Source organism: Colossoma macropomum, unplaced genomic scaffold, assembly GCF_904425465.1.
Source record: "Colossoma macropomum unplaced genomic scaffold, Colossoma_macropomum, whole genome shotgun sequence".
Lineage (NCBI taxonomy): Eukaryota > Metazoa > Chordata > Actinopteri > Characiformes > Serrasalmidae > Colossoma > Colossoma macropomum.
The window spans coordinates 34,143,816-34,166,401 of NW_023494810.1; the positions used below are offsets into that span (position 1 = coordinate 34,143,816).

The following is a 22,586-nucleotide window of genomic DNA, read 5'->3' on the forward strand; positions in this document are numbered from 1 at the left end:
CTTTAGTAAAGGCAATGGATCTATTTAGAACCTTGAGTTCTGTATAGAACCATTTGCGTGCTTAAGTGGTTCTCTGCATGGTGAAGTTCTTGATTAATAGAGAATATAATGTATATGGTTCTATATAGCACTAAAAAGGGTTCTGCTATTGTTACAAGCTTGACATCGAAACAGCAGCAGAACCCTTCTTGGTGCTAAATAGAACCCTTTTCAACAAACACATCTACAGAACGTTCTCCATCAGTATGAAGAACACTTTTATGATGCAAAGAACCCTTTAATCGTGCAAAGGGTTCTTTGAGTGTTTATAATGCAACACAGAACCATTTTCTTTACCAAAGAACCCTTGAGGAACCATCCGTTTTAAGAGTGTAAGCTTGATATCGAAACAATAGCAGAACCCTTCTTGGTGCTATGTAGAACCATTTTCAAAAAGCTGCTATATAGAACCATATACAACACATTCTCCATCAATCTGAAGAGCCAAAGAACTATTTAAGCATGAAATGGTTCTACTTAGAACTTCCAAACAGGACCATTCCCTTTACTAAAGAACCATTAAAGAACCATCTTTTTAAGAGTGTATCTAACATCACCTTGCTGACCTTCTTCGGTGGCATTTTGGAAAAAATAAACATAAATAAAATCTTTTTCTTGTGTATTTCAATCCGACTACAAGTGCCCTAAGTAGGCCGCACTGCTGCCATTTGGCGCGCGCCCCGTTTGTCCCTCAGTCATCGCGAGACTTGGTTCAGCTCCGCAGCAGCGTGACTCGCACACGTGTGTCCGCAGCAGTAGTAACCGGCTCTCGGCTGCGGGTTCTCCGTCCGCCCTCTTCTCCAGAACCAGAACCATGTCGTGGCTGTTTGGTCTGAACCGCGGTCAGCCCGAGCCTCCTCCGGACCTGCCCGTGCCTCCACCGCCGCCGCCTCCGCCGGGGGGCTCGGGGGGCTCCGGGGGAGACAAACCCAAGGACAAGTGGAGCAACTTCGACCCCACCGGGCTGGAGCGGGCGGCCCAGGCGGCCAGAGAGCTCGACAAGTCCCGTAAGTGAGCGCGCACAGCACCGGCACACCGAGACTCACAACATAATCTCCTACAAATAGAGAGAATAGGAGACTTTGTTAAAGGCAGCGCTGGATGATGTAAGATCACCTTAATGCTGTCAGTGACAGTTTGGTCCATTTTTCGTATCGTCTTATGAATCTTATGAACATATAATGTCATAAAGTCCCTTTGAACCGTTTGAACATAAAAGCTTTTGGATAGTTTTGTTTATTTCTCTCCTCAGCAGGTAAACCGCACTCCAGCTCAGGTGCTTCAGCACTAGCCGTCACACAGCAAACAAGCTAATCAAGCTAATAGATGGTCAAAATGTGAAATATAGATATAAAATGTTTCTGTATATAAAGTATCAGCTTATTAGGTGTGCAGTCTGTTTAATTTTCTGTTCTGAAGCGTCCAACCTTTGTTTTAACGTTTAAAACGGCGAACTCCGTTTTCTGTTGGTGCATCATGGGAGTTGTAGTTTTTCGCGACGCCCACTCCAAGCAAGCTGCGTTCAAATGCTCCGCAACAGAAACTTAAAAGTTTAAAGTTTAAAAAAAGGAACTCAGAATTAAAAATGAACTTGTACTGAAATAGTTTATGCTGTTATTTGGTATAATCTTTATTTAAACGGACAAAATGACTAAATATGGATAATCGAGGTGGGTGGAGCACTTATTATATTTAAATAAGAGGTCCGGTGTTTACAGTAAAGACTTGGGTCTGCAGACTGTAGGAGGATTAACTGTTAATTAACTGTGTCTTGATGCACGTGGAGGCTTTCCTCGGTCACTCATTCTCAAGGGCAGTAGGTCAAAGTTCACAAAGTCTGTTTGATCCTGTTTGAACTCTTCCCGCTCTGTGTTAGTGTTCGGGAGGTTTGACTGCAGCGCTGCTTACTGATCATTATGATGTGGATTGATGGATGTTGTGACCTTTGAATCGCAGGTCATGCTAAAGAGGCGCTGGACCTGGCCCGCATGCAGGAGCAGACGGTTCAGATGGAGCATCAGAGTAAGATGAAGGTAAAATTGCTTGAAAATTGAGATGTAAACCTGTAATTTACTTCTCTGAATTTAAGAGAATTCATTTCACTCCAGAACGGAGGGAAAATATGCATCTAATCAGCGACATTGCTGTGCAGTTTTAATATGACAGTGTGACACCTGGTCCAGAAATTTTTTTTGTCTGTTTGTTTTAATAAAGAACGCTGTTGTTCTGTGTTCTAGTAGCATTAATGCTGCCTGTGATGTTCAGAAAGTGTGTTGTGATGCTCTTTATGATGATAATAGTACCGTGTTGCCATACAGCCCCCCCTTAAGCACAGGTGTGCAATGCAATAGTGGAAAATGACAGAATTCCTGTGCAGTTCCAGCTAGGGCTGGGTGATGTGGCCAAAAATTATCACGATAAAAAATGTAATATCAGTCGATACCGATACCTATCGCGATACATGTCAAATCATTATTTCTTTCAAGTGTAAAGGCTGATTTTTGCTCCTGAGTGGTCAGTTGCTGTTTTAAACTAACCTATATGGTCAGAACATGACAAACGTTTGCCAAACAGTGGAACGTTTCACAAATCTGTCATGGGACAGTGGGAGAAAGTTTCTGATTAGCTGTTTTTGCCAGCTGGAAAAACACGGCCACGATTTTTGTAATATTCATAAATTTAAGAAAGAAAACATTATTTTATCTGTCTGGTGACGAGAGTTGGGCTGTCTGTTTACGGGTGCTAAACTGTTTAGTTACTCAACAACGTCAGCTTAGTACGAACAGCAAACGTTAGCTGGCTCGGTAGGTCAGTGATGGATCACACCGCCTTACTGCCATCAGTCCTACCACATCCATGTCTGAGCACATCACAGTGTTCAGACAGCAGCCAGCGACGGCTGGGTTCTCTATTCTATCATAGTAGTTTGAGGGATGGAAGAACCGCAGTGTATCTGACGCTCGCTGTGTAAAAGCATTAACTGCAGTGTGATTCTCACACCAGACAAACAGAGCCTCCTTTTAGGTTCATTTAAACTGAAATCAGATGTTAGTAAAGAGGTGAGTTCACTGTAGGACAGTACAGTTACGCCACTGACCTCGTCACTCAGACTCGGTCACAGGAGAACAGATCGCCGGTCGCTTCACTCAAACAGGGAATACATTACTCCACGTTTCAGACGTTGCTAAAGTGTATTTGGCGACTAACTTCACTCCTCCCTCTCTAATTATGTCGAAAAACTCAGAATTACGCCCTCTCGTGGCGACAGCAGAGTAGTGTCGCTTCCCTTGCAGTAGAAAACGCCACCAGGGGTGTTGCTAGAACGTGGAAGTGTGAGAATGGTCTATTATATCGAACATTTATCGAACATTTCTTATATTTCTATCGATAAAAGTTGTATCGTGATAATTATCATTATCATTTTATCGCCCAGCCCTCGTTCCAGCACAGCGTCCGTGTGCTGTGTTCAGTCAGGGTGGTTTAGTAACCCGTGGACATGTTTGCTCTCAGGAGTACGAAGCAGCGCTGGAGCAGCTGAAAGGTGATCAGATCCGCATCCAGGCGGAGGAGAGGAGGAAAACGCTGAACGAGGAAACCAAACAGCATCAGGCGGTGAGAGAGACTGATTAACTCACTGCACTGATCACATCAGTTCTGTTTACACTCAGACAGGAAACTTCGCCTTTCATTCTGATCGGTCTGTGAGGGTGTTTCATTTGGCCTGTCAGAAAGTTAAACCTGCCCCCTCATCAAACGAGAGAACATCTGTTTATACTCTGTATAACTTATTTCTTTTTTTTTCCTTTTAAATTGAATTTTTGAAGTATTTTAATGCACCATAGTGTAAAGTAAAATAGTGAAACCTCCCTTCTTTTTTATTGTTTGTCTTTTTGGTCTTCGGCCCAGCACAGACATTGTGTTTTGGCCCCCCCAGAACAAAAGTTTGAGCACCCCTTGCTAAAGGGATTGAAAAACACACTGTGTGTGAACATGAGGGCTGTAGATATCTGACCTCACAATGATTCAGTTTTTGATTCTTATTTATTTTTTTTGAGAAACATCACATTTTTGGGGTAAAATATCCTTACAGTGTAAACATCTTAGCTTTTATTTATTTATAATCCTTTATATTGTTCATTTTTGTGACGGATAGAGTTTATATTTTTATCTTATTTTTTACTTTTAGTATTATATATATATATATATATATATATATATATATATATATATATATTGTCTATAAAGTAACAAGTAACGAACTGTAAAAACCTTGTTAAGTAATTATCACAGTAAATTCTCTTCTTGTTACTTTTCTTTTTCGTGAGTGCCTTGCTCTCCCTTTGCTGCTGTAGCACTAAGAATTTCCCCGTTTTCCAGTTTGATTTTATTTGTTTCTTTTGCTCTGATTGAGAATCATAGTTAAAAAAATATACTGAATCCTCAGATGTCACTGGAGGATCTATATACACAGCAGTGGAATACAGGCACTAATAACAATGCACACCAGATTATTGTTTGTAAGATGGGTTGAGACTTTTATTTTGACAAAAAAATGAGCGAATACTTTATTGATTGTTGTTATAACTGAATATGATCAAGTCTAATATTGCACAGTTTCGTTTGAATGCAGTTATATGTATATATAGGTGCAGATGTGTGTGCAGTGTTAGCATATTGAGCTTCCTCCTCTCTCCACACAGAGAGCTCAGTACCAGGATAAACTGGCCAGGCAGCGCTATGAGGACCAGCTACGGCAGCAGGTACTGACCCGCAGCATGACGTCTCCTTGTAGCGCAACTCATCCTATATTAAAGTACACTGAATATGCCAGTGATCAGAAGCTGTGTATTACAGTTATGGATAAGTTGATATAGAATTTGTGGGTTAATAAGAATAATGAATAATTACCACATTGTTTTGGGCAATATTAACACCAGAAACCAATTATCGTCTCTTTTGTTGTAATTTAAAACAAATTTACACTATAATCCATCTATTAAACGCAGTGAGCATTAGCGGGTTAAAGGGCTGCCGATCATAAATAACTGTGATCAGAGCTGTTAGACAGAGTAATCAGCCATACAGCTGTGATGCTGCTGTTTCCTTCAGATGTCTGTCTTCATCTTTTCAGCAAGCTCTTAATGAGGAGAACCTGCGGAGGCAGGAGGAGTCCGTGCAGAAGCAGGAGGCCATGAGGAAAGGTACGGCACACGAAGCTTCCTCCTCCACCACTGCAGAAAGCTCAGCTATAACCTGGCAACCTTTCAGTTTCAGTAAACGGGTAATGAATTGGATTAAGGGCAGATCTGTATATCAGGCGTGAGCTGCGCTGGGCTGAGAAATGACCACCACCTGAATAATATCTGGTCAGTAGTGGTCAGTGGTGGTCTTATGGTCATCTCTTTCCAGTGATGAATGTTGTAGAGAGTGATAAACTGTACAGTAGGGGTTGCACGACTTCAGATTTTTTTGAAGTCGACAGTTTTTATACTGATGATGTCATCAATAAAACCACAGAAGAAGGAATTTCTTTGCAACAAACGACTTTAAAAAAAAATCAAACTTTTAGAAACTGACGAAGCTAAACTTCACGTGAACTGGACTGCATTTCCAGCCTTCAGGGAGCCAGAGATACGGACCCCAGAGTCTCGCAAATTTGTACCCCACTTAAGCGCACTGTAGGCCTCCTTGCTGCACTGTAACTCGGTGAAAATAAGAGAAACCGACTTGAACCTTTACAGGATTACAGGGCGTTACCTTCTTTCCAACCACACAGGACGTTTTATTGTAGTCGTTGGGACGTCGGAGATAACAACATTCAGTGTCTGATCTTTGAGGCGCTCTGGATTGGTGGAGAAATGTTAGAACGAAGCCATACAGGTCAGTAGAGCATGATGTTCCCTTTCCAGCATCGCTAGTCTTCAGGAAACCAGAGATACGGCCCCCGAAATCACCAGGCTCCTCACCTGCTGTCGTCTCTGAGGCGTCCATGTTGTGTCATAATCGCGTGATCAGCGACTCGTCGACATCGATTAAAGCGCCATCGCCGAGCAGTGAAGTCGACTAGTCTGTGCTTCCCCTGCTGTACAGTAACAGATGAGCTACAGTCTGTAACTGTAAACCTACACAGTATAGCTGTATGGGAGGTGTTTCTCATAAAGTGGCCAGTGGGTGCAGCTGCAGGGTGGGTGAAGTGAGTAAACTAAAAACCAGTCCCATCTCACCCCTCGGCCCTACCACTCAGCCCTACCCCTCCGCTTTGCATGTTCACGTCTAGGGTTAGGGTGTCCCGATTCTTGTTGAGATAGAGGGGTGGGGCAAAGTGTTTGGGCTACAAACTGAGCTTTTTCAGAGACTCCAAACAGAGTTATAAGAAAAAAAACAGCAAGATGCTGAACGAGAGACCAAAGAAACCCACAAATGTGAGAATTTTCTCTCTTAAAAAATTACGATAACCATCATATTATCTTAGTTTAATGTCGTTTCAGTGTATTTTGGTCCTTTTTTTTCATAACAAGCATTTAAAATCACTAGTATTGTTGACGTCTCGGTAGCTAAATTTCCTGGCCCACCTTAAATGGTCCAGCAGTTACATTCTGGCTCCTCTGGCATCAGAACTGCTGCTCCATTTAAGGTGGAACGGGAAAATTTTAACAAGAATCTGGAGAATATCTGACTTCAGCTTCATATCACTGAAGAATTAGGGGTGGGCGATAATAAATAATTGCCCCCTCTTTGAAGATCATATGATGCCCTAAATGTAACTAAAGCCCAGCAGTGAGGAGCTGAACTTTACCCTCCTCTGCTGTCACTGCAGACTGGCAGGGTCGCCTACAGAGCAGCGCTGGTAGCTGTTAATGAAGTGATGCTCTTTTTATTTGAGGGTCCCATTTCAGAGGGACGATTTCAACCACTACCCTGTAACTCAGTTCCAAGGGGCAACACTCGAAAACAAGGGGTAGAGGAAATGGGACAGGGCCGAAGTGTATATATAGTGTATTATAATCAGTGTGATTGGTGATTATTAAGTGAGTTGTGAGTGATGTGATGTCTGACTGGTGCAGCCACCATCGAGCATGAGATGGAGCTGAGGCACAAGAATGAGATGATGCGGGTGGAGGCCGAGGCTAAAGCTCGAGCGCGGGTGGAGAGGGAGAACGCCGACATCATCCGGGAACAAATCCGCCTTAAAGCAGCGGAACACCGGCAGACGGTTCTGGAAAGTATACAGTACGGACATACGCCCTTATATACTCATCCTTACTCACTTTACTGTACTAAATACCTTACTGTACTAAAGCAGGAGTCTCGGTTTGAGACGGTGTCATACGGCATAGAGACGGGCGATATGGCTAAAAATATAATATCACAATACTTGAAGATTTTTATTGTTAATTTTTTTTTATTCATTTTTAAAAGTTATTTTTGAGGTTTGATAAGTTGAAGTGCCACATTTAGACAATACTATTAAAAGCTATTATACTACTAACAAACCTTTTTATTTAATATTTTACACACGCCGTACTGCATTAAATCCCTTTAAACAGGACTAATTATGCTCTTTTTAGTGAAGCATGCAGTCAGTCCTTTAGTACTGACAGTATCTACAATATGCTCAGAAAAGCATGTATAGCAATAACGATTATATAATCAAATATTGCCATTTTTATCATTTTTGAGTTTTTGACATAATCTGAAAATGTTGTCCTTTTGTCCTTCAGGACTGCTGGTGCCGTGTTTGGGGAGGGCTTCAAGGCTTTTATTTCAGACTGGGACAAAGTGACTGCGACGGTACGCGGCTCTTTCTATCAAACGCTACTTGACTGACAGTTTTAACAGGCTGGTTAACCTGCGCTGTCTCCTTCGCTCCACTAGGTGGCAGGGTTGACTCTGCTGGCTGTCGGTGTGTATTCTGCGCGGAATGCTACGGGCGTGGCAGCGCGGTACATCGAGGCTCGACTCGGTAAGCCGTCTCTGGTGAGAGAGACCTCGCGCATCACGGTGACGGAGGCCATCAAACACCCCATCAAGGTACACAAACATACACAGACTTGGGTTCTAACAGAGTAACAGCGCTACGTAATCAGGAGACACAAAACAGTGTTACATTACAGTTACAGTAAAAAGAGCCGTAATCAGGTCAAGGTATATTACAACAATAGTGGCTACTAGCAGGATTACATTAAAGGGGAACTCCACCGATTTTTCAAAATTTCTACATAATTAACTGGTTGACATGTAATCAGAGTCATTCAGAGTGGTTCTGTGTGAAACGCTTTGTTCTAGATAAACTTACCGAGTCAGAACTGTTCACAGTGGTGGTGATAGGAACCAGACGTCCACCTCTAAAAGCTCCCTCACAGAAAGTTCCTACATGAAATGCTTATGAATTCACTGCCTGATGACTGAGACACTGTTTTATGATCGTTTAGAGAACTTAATGGTTCATGGTGGAGGGATACATGCAGGGCGCTGTGAGGCAAAATAGTCCCCAAAGAAAACTTATTATTCCAGATTTTCCACTATTTTCCATCATCAACATTCCATATAGACTCAGAAGACTCGTGTAGGTTCACTGGTGGTTCTGGATAGTAAATAAAATGTCTATATTTGTGTTGTAGTCATGGCGACCCCTGGTTCCTATCACCACCACTGTAAAGACATCTGAACCATTTCACACCAAACCACTCTGAACCTCTCTGTTTGTATCTTGAATTATACAAACATTTAGAAAAATTGGTGTTTTAAAGGAATTCCCCTTTAAAGCCACTCCTGAACGCCAAACACTCCATCGATCACTGTTGTCATTGTTATTATTGCTATGCATGTAAAATATAAAGCATATCTGCATATCTCTCTCTCTCTCTCTCTCTCTCTCTCTCTCTCTCTCTCTCTCTCTCTCTCTCTCAGATGACCAGGAGGTTGATGAGTAAGCCTCAGGATGCGCTGGAGGGAGTTGTGCTCAGTGTGAGTGAGAACTGTTCCATAAAAATAGACCAAACCTTCTCTGTGTGATGAGCTGCACTGTTTGTGTTCTTCTGCATGGTAGACCTTTAGATGTTTATCGTGAGAGAAGTTCAAAAATAGATCTTTTTAAGATTTTTAGAGTCAGTATCAGCTCAGTATCGGCCGATCCAGCAAAGAAAGAACCTTTTAATTATGCAAACCTTTTAATATTGATGACTCTATATAGCCAAAAAGAGTTCTTCTATGTTACGATGTCAGGATTGATACAGTAGAAGAACCTTTTTTGGTGCTATGTAGAGCTCTTTTGGAAAAGGTTCCATATAGAACCATCTACAGCACATTCTCCATCAGTCTGAAGAACCACTTCACCATGCAAAGAACCCTTTAATCATGCAAAGGGTTTTTTGAATGTTCATTGTTCTATATAGAACCATTTCCTTTACTTAAGAACCCTTGAAGAACCATCATTTTAAAGAGTGTACTGTATCTGTTCTATTTAATATTAGAAATGTACCTGTAATTGAATATTGTTGCCAAATATCTATTACTGTGTTATATCTTCTGATTGACCCCATCAGCTGCACTAGACTAAAACATGTCCATTATAATGGAAACAGTCACAGATTGACCAAAACAAAACCAAAAAATGGGCCGGAGCTGTTTCCATAGCAACTGAAACGTCTCTCATCTCCCCACAGCCGTCGCTGGAGGAGCGCGTCCGCGACATCGCCATAGCAACACGCAACACCCGTCAGAACCGGGGTCTCTACAGGAACATCCTGATGTACGGACCACCTGGGACGGGAAAGACGCTCTTCGCCAAGGTGAGCCCACCGATCGGCAGAGCTGCTGGAACTGACCCAGCTCTGACCTGACGCCCCTCGGTCTGATGCTCTCATGCTCAGAGAGGTGCTGATTAGCTGGAGCAGGTGGGCTTCATGGGGTCTTCTTTTTCCTTGTGCAGAAATTGGCAGTGCATTCTGGGATGGACTATGCCATCATGACCGGTGGGGACGTCGCCCCCATGGGGCGGGATGGTGTAACTGCCATGCACAAAGTGTTCGACTGGGCCAGCACCAGCCGCCGAGGGTGAGGACATCAGACACCGTTCATCACACATTATACTGAATAACAGGAATTACATCTGACCTCACACTGCACTCTTAGAAAAGACGGTTCTTCAAGGGTTCTTTAGTAAAGACTGTCTCTATATAGAACCATGAACACTCAAAGAACCCTTTGCATGCTTAAAAGGTTCATTGCATGGTGAAATTGTTCTTCAGATTGATGGAGAATGTGTCGTTTATAGTTCTGTGTAGCACCAAAAAGGGTTCTGCTTTTGTTACGATGTCAAGCTTGTAACAGTAGCAGAACCCTTTTGGTGCTATATAGAACCATTTTCAAAAAGGTTCTGTATAGAACCATAAACAACACATTCTCCATCATTTCACCATGCAAAGAACCATTTAAGCGTTCATGGTTCTCCATAGAACCATTGTCTTTACTAAAGAACTCCTGAAGAACCATCTTTTTAGAGTGTATATATTATACATGTCAGATTGGCTCAATAATAAGGATTATAATAATAAGTGTCATTGTCATTATTATTATTATAAAAATTATAATTACTGTTTGACTATGTGGTAAAAATATAGTGTCAAGATACACAATCTGACACTATTAGGACCTTCTTCCAATCTATCGCTCTATAAATTAACATCCTCACCTTCCACTCCTGTGACAAAGTGTTCACAGTTCCCACCACCACCCATCTCCTCCCTGTTCCTCAGTCCTACATCAGTCCTACTACAGCTATGAGGGGGTCCGGCCTTCTAGCTACAGACAGAAGCTGCCCAGAACTCCAGGTTCTCAGAGATCTCCCCCTCCCTCAAAGCCTTCCCTCATGCTACCACCACCATGTTGAAGGCACAATCTGAACTCACCAATAATAATAATGCCTACTGCTGGCTAGATATCATGTTAGCCTCAGAAAACCAGAACCTGGACTGATTAATGAGACCAAAGCTGCACCTCTCATGTTAGAAGAGCTATTTGATGAGATTTTGTGTTTGTGTTTGTTTTCTGCAGCCTGCTGCTGTTTGTGGATGAAGCTGATGCATTCCTGCGCAAGAGAGCCACTGTGAGTGTCCGAGTCTGGGTTATAATCTTTAGCCTGTTTGATACTTTATCTGGTTGTTGTTGTTGTTGTTGTTGTTGAGAAATAATAACGTTTGTGTTGTTTTTCTGACTGTAGGAGAAAATCAGTGAGGATCTGCGAGCGACGCTGAACGCATTCCTGTACCGCACTGGAGAGCAGAGCAACAAGTGTGTTCACCTACTTACACTTCAACTGACGAGCTCAGCCAAAAATCTACCTTATTATTATCATTTCCTCATAATTCAGTGTGTGAGATGTAATCAGAGAGATTCAGAGCGGTTTGGTGTGAAATGGTTCAGATGTCTTTACAGTGGTGGTGATAGGAACCAGGGGTCGCCATGACTACAACACAAATATAGACATTTTATTTACTATCCAGAACCACCACTGAACCTACACGAGTCTTCTGAGTTTATATGGAATGTTGATGATGGAAAATAGTGGAAAATCTGAAATAATAAGTTTTCTTTGGGGACTATTTTGCCTCACAGCACCCTGAATATTATGTATCCCTCCACCATGAATGGAGTTTAAGTTCTCTAAACTATCATAAAACAGTGTCTCAGTCATCAGGCAGTGAATTCATAACCATTTCATGTAGGAACTTTCTGTGAGGGAGCTTTTAGAGGTGGACGTCTGGTTCCTATCACCACCACTGTGAACAGTTCTGACTCGGTAAGTTTATCTAGAACAGAGCGTTTCACACCAAACCACTCAGAACGATTCTGTTTACATCTCAAACGTTTTGGGAACTTTAGGAACACATTGGTGGAGTTCCCCTTTAAAACACAGCCTTATATGCCTGACTGAGTGTGGAACTCCACTGCAGCCTGTTAGCGGCCTGTTAGGCTGTATTCATTACCAGCAAAATGACCATTTATACAGGAATTATTTCTTCAGACTCATTTATTTGACCTCTGTTCAATAAGGTGCTCTCTCTGTTTCTCTGTGTCTGCAGGTTTATGTTGGTTTTGGCCAGTAATCAGCCCGAGCAGTTCGACTGGGCCATTAATGACCGTATTGATGAAATCGTGAACTTCGCCCTCCCCGGCCCTGAGGAGAGAGAGCGGCTCGTCCGGCTTTACTTTGACAGATACGTACTGGAGCCGGCCACCGGGGGGAGACAGTGAGTACACACTGCCTTAGTTTTGTCCAGGGATTCAAATAAGTAATGTTCTGTTTTAGAATCTATATTATTCATATATCTATTAAAGAAATAAATAAACATTTACTGTTATTTTAGACTTTGTTTGCTGTTTAAGGTGAACAGACTTTTAATGTATCAAAGTGCAGAATATACCAAAACGCATTTAAAGTTGTGTTTATCTAGTTGTAGATAAAAACAGCCAATAAAACAAAAAATAATACGTTTGCAGAACTACACTCAGCAAAAAGGGTTCTAAAGTACTAAAAAAAGTTTTATGACTAACAGTAGTAGAACTCTTTTTGGTGCTAGGCTGAACCATTTTAAAGAGCCATACCACAGTTGTTCCATCATAGAATAGAGCCATTTAAACCATTTATACATTGAAATGGTTCTGTGCGTGTGCATGGTTCTGTTTATAGCCATTGCCTTTAATAAAGAACCCCAGAAGAACCACATTTTTAAGGGTGTATAAGGTACATTTATGTCCAAGCTGTCGTCAGTGAGAATGATCGCATGATTCAGTAAAGCTAGTTGTAAACGTTTTCGTCTCCTTTTGTCAGTGAGAACTAGATATTTTTAAAGGACCCATATTCTGCATTGGTCTTGCATTTTATTTCTTTCTCCTGTGTCCCCTCATAATGTTGGTCTGTGTTTATTTTTCCAAAAATATTCATACTTAATTTTACCTGACTGTTTTTCAAAGCTGTTACTGTGCCTTTAAGACTACTGTAAGTAGATGAGCTCTGTTCTGATAGGCTGTGCCTCATTCAGAAAGCAGTCCAGGCTTAAACACTCCGTATAACTTGAAGTGTGGCTAAACTGATAAAGGCTAAATAGGCGTGTAAATGTGTTGGTTATTGTGACATCACAAAATAATGAGTTTTAAATGGGCTGTTTTTATAGCTCGACTTCCACGTATGTGGACTGTATTAACGAAGGAGTTTTAAAACTTTAGGAATATTTACATCAAACTATTTTATTTTTTTAAAAAGCGAGGAAGATGCTGATTTCAATGATTTGGGACCTTTAATGTTAGTTTTGCCTGTATGTAAGGTGTTATTTTGTCCTGGGGCCGTGTTACAGAAACTTCCTTCATTATTCACCACCATCACTGTAATATTTCATCATCAACATTAACACACGAAGGTGATCAGAGGGGCGGTGGAGATCGAGTCTGCAGCGTCTGAGATCTTTAAAACGCAGAGTTAGAAAAGAAAATCATCTCACAGTGAAAGCAGCGTTTTACAGTAGAAATAAATGGAGCTCATTATGCTGGTAGTGAACTATGCTGCTGACTCAGCTGCCTAAAAACCATAGAAACGGACCTTAAACAGAAGTGAGGACCCTGTTGGGGTTCATCCTAAAGTTAGGACAGGATTTAGGAGGTTTAGTCTAGTTAGGATGTTTGTGTGATGCTGTTTTCTTATCTGGAGTTCATGATGAGATTATGAAGTTCGGAACTGTTATTCTGGAACAGCTACTGTCCGAAATTCAGTCCAGACTGAAGTCGTCATGGAGACCAAACACATCAGATTTCAGAGTTAAGAAGTTTCTGTAATGCGGCCGCTGGTTTGTAGCACCAGGCGTGTGGGACTACAGCTGGAAACTAGTGGTTTGAGTAATGTATTGTGCCAGATAGATATTTATTACAGATTTATTGTTTATTGTAGTTACTTCATTGGTTCTGTGTGCAGGCAGTGAGTTGGATCTGTCCTTGTTGAGACGAACACTAGAGCCTTTTCTGTTTCCCTCACTGTAGTATGGTGGGACATTGTTAGTGAAAGTGTGTCAGGACTTTGGTGAACACACTCATTAATTTTACTCTGAACTGGGGATGAAAGGTCCCACAGAGAGGGAGAGAGAGTGTATTATGAGGTTGAGGATGAAGGATGTAACACCTGAAGAACTCCAGAACTTTCTGCAGAAAAGACTTTTTATCTGGAGCATCAACTTTTTTGTAATCTTATTTATACGTTATGACAGACTCCGTCACACAATCTGCATTTGAAATACATTATTGAGATGTGAACAGTCGTTCAGTGGTGATAGGAACCAGGGGTCGCCATGACAACACAAATATAGACATTTTATTTACTATCCAAAACCACCAGTGAACCTACACGAGTCTTCTGAGTCTATATGGAATGTTGATGATGGAAAATAGTGGAAAATCTGAAATAATAAGTTTTCTTTGGGGACTATTTTGCCTCACAGCGCCCTGCATGTATCCCTCCACCATGAATGGAGTTTAAGTTCTCTAAACTATCATAAAACAGTGTCTCAGTCATCAGGCAGTGAATTCATAACCATTTCATGTAGGAACTTTCTGTGAGGAGCTTTTAGAGGTGGACGTCTGGTTCCTATCACCACCACTGTGAACAGTTCTGACTCAGTAAGTTTATCTAGAACAGAGCCAAACCACTATGTTAATTATTTAATTATGCAGAAATTTTGAAAAATCTGTGGAGTTCTCCTTAAACAGATCCGAAACATTTACTCAACTGTATAAATAATTATTAGTGGCAGCAGTTGTAATCTCTCTCTCTCCCTCCCTCCCTCCCTCTCTCTCTCAGGCGGCTGAAGCTGGCTCAGTTTGACTATGGAAAGAAATGTTCTGAAATCGCTAAGAGAACAGAGGGCATGTCCGGCCGAGAGATTTCCAAACTGGGCGTGGCCTGGCAGGTGAGAGAACACGCATCACTGGCTCCGTCCACATCGCAGCCTTCAGTGTTCATTTTGATAAGAATTTAAAATTTAGGGTTAGTCTTAAGCGCTCAGCATGTTTCTTAGTGAAACTAAATTCTCGAGGGTTGCGCGAAGCCAAAAGCGCCTTTGTGATCTTACAAACTCGCACGTATTGTGGTTTTGTTTTGCCTGTTGCGGATGCTCCTCTAATGCAGGTGACCTTTTATAAGTTCCACACCTACTGAAAAACCATTCTATTACAGTTCTAACTATAACGACATGCGAGTTCAGAATGCGGCCACTATTTAAGGTGGAACGGGAAAATTCGAGAAGCTGGAGAATATCTGACTTCAGCTTCGTATCACTGAAGAATTAGCGGTGTTTGATAATAAATAATCGCCCCCCTCTTTGAAGATCATATGATGCCCTAAATGTAACTAAAGCCCAGCAGTGAGGAGCTGAACTTTACCCTCCTCTGCTGTCACTGCAGACTGGCAGGGTCGCCTACAGAGCAGCGCTGGTAGCTGTTAATGAAGTGATGCTCTTTTTATTTGAGGGTCCCATTTCAGAGGGAGGATTTCAACCACTACCCTGTGACTCAGTAACAAGGGGCAACACTCGAAAACAAGGGGTAGAGGTGAAAATAAGAAATGGCACTGGGCCTTAGTCTTCATTGACCACCTTTTATTATATGACTAAACTCCCGTAACTGTTGCACCATTTAAGTTTTCATTTTTTTCTGATATCTGATCTTCCAGCCTGGCTGGTCCACATTCGAGTGTGTAAGTGACCCGTATCTGTCATTATTGTGAACACACCTGGATGTGCTGTGACAGGAAAACACAAATCGCATGAATTGGATCTGACCGGTCTTATTAGGGTCACCACAGCCACGTGTCGGATATGCATCAGATTTAGGGGTTCATATGAAAGTTGATCAAATCTGATTCGAAAACAAATTCGTGTCATGTTTAGGCAAATTCAGGCTGATCCAGGCATAGAGAGCTGGAGGCTCTGCTGTTCTCGTTACAGGTCCTGTTGGCGGTGCTCTAGATTAATCTAGACCGCCACTCTGCTCTTCCCCTCAAACCAAAATAGCTGAAAGTAGGACACCAGCTAGTTTGTGTGTCACAGTGTCTATGTCCACCAGCAGGGGGCAGCGCAGCACTTCCGCAGTCGCAATCTCTCAGGGCCTGTTTGTAAACAATGACAAATTGTCTGTATTTCACTTTTCCTTTTAGGACCAGCTTAAAATCTCAGTACGTTCAGTGTCTTTTATTTTCTAATCATGCGTTCTTTGAGTGTTCATGGTTCAATTAATAATGTGCATGGTTACATATTGGTCTGCATTGGGGGGCATTTTGACAGTATTTATCATGATAAATTACTTCATTAAATACATTTCTCAGCATATATTGTGGATATTGTGTGTTTCACTGCAGAGAGAGCATCATTAGTGCTGTCTAACTGGGTGTAGAGCAGCGCAGTGTGTGGAATATGAAACAAAAATCATTGTATTTAGAGTTTTTGATGGTATTTTTTTTATTTGGCACCACTGTGTCCAGTTTCCTTGGCAAACCTGTACAGTAAACAACATTGTTTATTGTATTGACAACCAATATCACATAAAACGATTCGGCAAAGACATACAGCGAACATCTATTTTAAATAATTGTTAGATTAATATATAATATAGTACTTTTATTATTATTATTGTTATTTATTTATTCATTTTTCCCCTTTCCTCTCTCAGGCTGCCGCGTACTCCTCTGAGGACGGTGTGCTGACGGAGGCGATGATTGACGCTCGCGTGGACGACGCTGTCCGCCAGCACATGCAGAAGATGGACTGGCTGCAGGACACGGAGGGCATCACTATGTCTCCCAGCCACCAGGGGGCAGCAGCAGGCAAAGGTGCCAAAATGGGCTTCATTGTGCCTCAGAATGCCCCTCCTCAAGCTCAGGAGGTGCTGTCTCCCTTACAGGAGCGCTCCCCTGCTCCGGACTCTACCATCACGCCAGGGGAGGGGGGTTCAGCTGCAGAGAAAGAGACTGTTCCATTTGCAGGAGAAGGGGCAGCAGAAGATAAACAAACTGGGAAGAAAGAAGTGCCACCCAGGGAGGGCACACCGGTTTAACTGGAGTCCAGTTCAGGGGCCGTATTAACACCACACTGCAGAACAGGGCAGCCGGTCCTGGGCCAGATGTGTGTTTACATACATGTATGTATGCGGAGATCAGCGCAGACAGAAGCAGCCTGGTTCTAGATCAGAATTTCTAAGATGAAATAACCCCAGACTGAGTGGGTAACTCTGGGTGACTCCATAGAGGTGCTGTATCTGGTTAATAATAATAATAATAATAATAATAATAATAAAATGAAGGATCAGTGAATTTGTATGGACCTTTATGAAATCGCTGTCACTCACACATTCAGTCGGCTCTGTGGACGAATCCAGACCGGTTCTGTTTAAAATCCAGTGCACAAGATTAGTTTATTTTTATTTCTAGTGCACAATATGGACAAAATACTATATTGTGATTTACACTGCTACACACTGCAACTGCAGTTTACCTAACATTACATTAAAATGCACTGGGAATGCAATAATGACACATTTAAAGACTGACTGGCATTAATTTGACCCTAATTATTTACTTTTAAGATTCCATGAATAACTTAATTCATCTAAAAAAGAAAAAAAAACACACTGATCTGGAACTGTGATTGGTCAGAATGCTCACAACAGAGAAAGGGCTCATTTGCATATCGAAGCCCAGCTGTACCTACACTTATAAAATAAGATGGCTCCTCAAGTTTACTTTAGTAAAGTCAATGGTTCTATTTAGAACCATGAGATCCAAGAATTTGTTTCTTAGCATGGTGAAATCAGTCTTCAGGGTTCTGTGTAGAACGTTTTTGAAAATGGTTCTGCGTAGCAGCAAAAGGGGTTCTTCTGTTGCCACGATATTTACAACACATTCTCTGTCAGTCTGAAGGTCTATTTCATCATGCAAAGAACCATTTAATCGGGCAAATGTACTCTTTGAGTGTTGTCTTTAATAAAGAACCCTTGAAGAACCGTCTTCATTTGAGAGTGTAGATAATTCACTCACATCCTCAGAAGAGGCGTCCATCACCATTTTGACTCTCTTTCAATCATCATATTCATCCCCTGGAGGAAAGAACTATTGAAGCACGGAATGGTTCTAAACAGAACCATTGCCTTTACTAAAGAACCTTTGAAGAGCTGTCTTTTTTTAAGAGCATCAAAATCGTATCTGATCACACCAATACAGTCACGCTGTAGTCGAGAAAAGCCCGTTCTGTCTGTAATTTGCTTAATCTCTATCGTGGGGGGTCATTCTGGATAGTATGTATGTCAGTGTGGCCAACAAAGAACTGAAGGAAGTGGTGGTGAGGGCGGGGATGTGGGGAGGGGGGGATGTTCTTTAAAAAGTCATGACGGTGTCAAACGTCTGTGTTGTGTGTAATGGATCATGTGATCATGTGTAGAATGTATGTTGGTGTATTTTCCACTGAAAAACACTGTCAGTAACTCTAAAGTCTGGAAAAAACATGTTTCACTGTAATGAGATGGAAAACATTTGTATGACTGCCAATAAAATACCCTTATAAAGAGCACTGAGGTGTGTGCGGCACACTATTTGGTATGGGAATCTCCAGAGCTTACTTTCCAAAGTAAAAGTCCTCGTCTATCATTGTCTGCCTTTCGCATCTAGAGCCCATGTGTCAAACCCAAGGCCTGCGGGCCAAGTCAGGCCTGTGACACAGTCCTATTCAGCCCGCGAAATTATTAAAATGTTCTCTTATTATTATTAGCCCATTTTACCCTGAGATGCACTGCAGTCCCCAGCATGCACTGCAACAGTGCGATAGATATACATACATAGATATGTATATCTATCGCACTATGTTGCATATCTGCATACATACCTAGATGCCGCGTTGGGTCCAGCCAGGCACGTCAACGGCGCCGCCATTTTGAGGCGGTCAACATCGCTGCTGAACCTGTTGATGTGATTGTTTTTCCTCTTTACAGTGATGGTTAAAGCTTTGTAGCGGTAAGTTATGGCATTCCTTAATCCGTGTAGCGCCTTCTTAGACGAACCTGAAGTTAGCTTCTTATTTTCCAGCTTCTTGTTCGAATTTTCCCGTTCCACCTTAAATGGTGCAGCTTCAGGCGCCAGAAAGTGACTGCTGCGCCATTTAAGGTGGAACGGGAAAACTCGAAGAAGAAGCTGGCGAATAGGAAGCCAACTTCAGCTTCGTCCTTCTTACTGTGTTTTGGGGGGTTTATTTTATTTTTATGTGTATTAAGATTAGAAGTGATTCACACATTGATGGATTTGCTGATGTGTCTGATTGTGTTTCCCGTGCTAAACTCGGTTTTGACGTCAGACTGAATACTGTCCCGCTGGTCCGGACGGCTAATTAGCTCGATCAGTTATTACAGTAATAAAAGATACAGAGAGCAGATCCGTGCAGCCTGGATTAATCTGTGTCTGAGGATTATAACTAAACAGATCTGGTGAAAATCGGTTGAGTAATAAGGAAGTTGTGGCTGATTTAATCCTGGGGCTCTTCGTCTCTCAGTACAAGTGAGTTTGTTCACAGGCGGATCTGGACCTCTCCAACATGGCGGACGTGCAGACGTATCGCCTCAGATAGAGAACAGCAGACAACGCGGCATCTAGATATGTTTATCTATGGTTCTGCCCCCCTTCCCCAACAACAATCTATGGGCCAGCGGTTACACAAAAGATGCCTGGTCTAGTTCAAGCAAATAGGTATTTAAAAAAAATAATAATAATATGTAAAACTACGGAGCCCCGCTGTGACATCCTGTATAAATAAAAATAATGCGTGGCCACGACTTAGTAAGGCGTGGGAACGATATCCTAATGCGTGGCCACGACTTAGGAAGGCGTGGGAATGAGACGATTAAGCCGTGGCCACGACTTAGTAAAGCGTGGAAACGAGATCACGGCTTACTAAGTCGTGGCCACGCATCAGGGTCTCGTTCCCACACTTTACTAAGGCGTGGCCACGACGTAATCATCTCATTCCCACGCCTTACTAAGTCGTGGGCACGCATTATTTTTATTTATACAGGATGTCATCAGCGGGGCTCCGTATAAAACTTATTTTTATTTATAATTATTTTTGAATAGGTATTCAAGGCCTATTTTGAATAAACGATGGCCCGTTCAGGTCATGGCAAAATGCTAAGTAGAAATGAAATGAAAACAGCTGGCCCATGGATTTGCTGAGATTATGTAATATGGCTCTTTTAGTGGTTGAGTTTGACACCCCTGATCTAAAGAATACGACTGTAAACAGCAGAATTAATTCTCTTTAGCACTTTAGCGAGTAAAGGATTTACTGAGGGTTGCTGCCTTTTCAACGAGCCAAGACTGGACAACACAAAATGTCTTTTTGGAGTGTCAGTATAAGGGAAGCTAAAAGAAAAAAAATCTAAATTTAATTTTGAAGAACTAAAAATCAGATAAACAGCCTTTCAGTTATCAGTCATATCTGAGATAAGTAGCTGATATTAGATAATGAGATTAGTATAATTATCTGTCTGAATACATACACAGCAGATTACTGATCAGCTCCACCCGGTTTGAGGCGAGTGCTTGATGATATAGACATGGAGCTAACTGCTGCATGGTATAATGCCGAAGGAAGTGTGCCCTCAAATGGAAATTCCTACTCGGAAAGTCGGGAAGGGGTCCTCAACTCTGGGTCCAACATTAGATACAAACAGTTCACACAGTCAGCAGTAATAAAGCACCACTAATCTAGTTCTATTCTAAGATTACAGCAGTGTTAGCTTTAGATCAGTCAAGTTCATTGTTTAGAGAAAGTAAATACATACATCATGAAGTGTTTTAGGTACTCAAGATATCCAGGATACGCTCAGAAGAGCTTACTGTGACATCATTAATCACGATAACGATAAATATTGTCGTATTGCCCATAATGTTAAAGCTGTCACTCATATCACTAACATGAGCTGACTAGCCTGTTGCTAAAAATACTCATTTACATGGAAAAGTCCATGTTTTCTTTTCCCACTTTAGCCATTTTTCCACTGCATGGTACGGCTCGACTCGCTTCTGGTATCAGCTACTACGTTTTCCACCGCAGATATAGCGCCCCCTCAATGTAGCTGGTCGTCACAGCGATGCCAAATGAAACTGCCGTGACATGAAGAAGGAAAGATTTTGTTCAGAAGAGGCAGCGAGACAAAAGACTGCTGAAAAAACAGGAGAGTTTGGGAAAAACTACATCAGAGTTCAGATGAGTCGATTCTGGTTGCTTAAAAAAGGCGATGCAAGAAGCTACGCTAACCTGGTAGCTAATGTTAGCATATGTGTTTAGCGATTCTCTCCGACCAATCAGCAGTCTGTAGCGTTTTTACGTCACCTTCTTATATCGGCTCAGCTCGCTTGGAACCTCAATGGAGGTGGTTCCATAAATAATACCCAGTACCAGATACCAGATTTGCCTAGTGGAAAACCAAAAAATGCGAGTCGAGTCGAGTCGAGTCCGTACCATGCAGTGGTAAAGCAGCTTTGGAAGCTTAAGCTACGAACGTGACTGAGCGCACAAAGGTCGAAAGTGGCCTAATTACGAATTCTGGCTTCCCGTTTCCGAGTTAAGTCAAACACATCCATTACCTGTTAGCTACGTTAGCCTCGTAGCTCCAGCGCTAAAATTAACGTAGCAGAACTTCGGACACCAAACATTTCTGGGCTGAAAAGCTACACTGAAGGAACGGGGCTGAAAACTGCGTAAACTGGACTTTTGCAACAAAACGTTCCTTTAAAGAAGAGAGAAGTCGGAGTGGGTTCACGGTTCGACTCCACCTTTTAATCAAACACACACAAACATCTTCACAAAAACGTTTGGACAGTCGGGCACTGAAGGAGACGCTTCTCTTCCAGCTTAAACTGTTTTCATCCTTTAACAGCTTTTGTAGATGCAGACATTAGTATCCCACAACAGCACACACGATTTTACTATAAATAAATTAATTAATTCATTAATTAATCAGTAACAAAACAAACGAAACCCATTAGACGTCTCCATATCCATGTACAACAAATCCAATTACAACAACAGATCTAGGAGGAACCTGCCCATGCTGATGATGTCACACAAAAATATCTACCCCGCCCCGCACGTTTTTGCACCATTACAATTGAAACTGCACCACAGTACTAAAGTTTTGTGGGCATGCCATTTTTTTTTTCCTAAAATAGACACAAAATGTTTTTCCCCGATACATAAATTCACCACCCCCCCCTTTAAAAATGCAGATTCTGACTCCCACCTGCAGCCCCGCCCCGTACAAAACTAACACGTCCCCACAAAAACTCGTAAAAACAGACATCGGCAAGCAAAATAAACATCTAATCATCAAAAAATGGAATACCTCGGGCAGAAAAAAGTGCAAGTTGGGTCCGGTCCCTGTCCGAAGTAAAACAGAGAGCTGCTGGATGGTAGGCTGGACGTTTACAGACAGGTCACACAGGCGTCACCGTTTGGAAGAAAACA

At 42.0% G+C, this 22,586-nt stretch overlaps 1 protein-coding gene across 1 annotated transcript; it reads left to right on the forward strand.

Annotated features, from left to right (window-relative positions):
• The first annotated feature begins 777 nt into the window (after nucleotides 1–777).
• atad3 (ATPase family AAA domain containing 3) lies at nucleotides 778–18,641 on the forward strand. Its single transcript, XM_036559867.1, has 16 exons — nucleotides 778–1,046; nucleotides 1,996–2,072; nucleotides 3,550–3,651; nucleotides 4,740–4,799; nucleotides 5,171–5,240; nucleotides 7,104–7,269; nucleotides 7,761–7,830; nucleotides 7,915–8,070; nucleotides 8,950–9,006; nucleotides 9,705–9,830; nucleotides 9,971–10,095; nucleotides 11,095–11,146; nucleotides 11,261–11,331; nucleotides 12,123–12,290; nucleotides 14,885–14,993; nucleotides 16,750–18,641. Exons 1-16 carry the CDS (start codon nucleotides 854–856, stop codon nucleotides 17,131–17,133), a joined length of 1,986 nt encoding a protein of 661 aa, XP_036415760.1. The 5' UTR covers nucleotides 778–853; the 3' UTR covers nucleotides 17,134–18,641.
• The last annotated feature ends 3,945 nt before the right edge of the window (nucleotides 18,642–22,586 follow it).

Bases quoted from the DNA above. Each gene is read 5' to 3' on its own strand.
- atad3 (XM_036559867.1), top strand. From the start codon at position 854: ATGTCGTGGCTGTTTGGTCTGAACCGCGGTCAGCCCGAGCCTCCTCCG. The intron at 5,241-7,103 runs GTACGGCACACG...TGACTGGTGCAG, and splicing joins GCAGGAGGCCATGAGGAAAG to CCACCATCGAGCATGAGATG. The intron at 11,332-12,122 runs GTGTGTTCACCT...CTGTGTCTGCAG, and splicing joins ACTGGAGAGCAGAGCAACAA to GTTTATGTTGGTTTTGGCCA.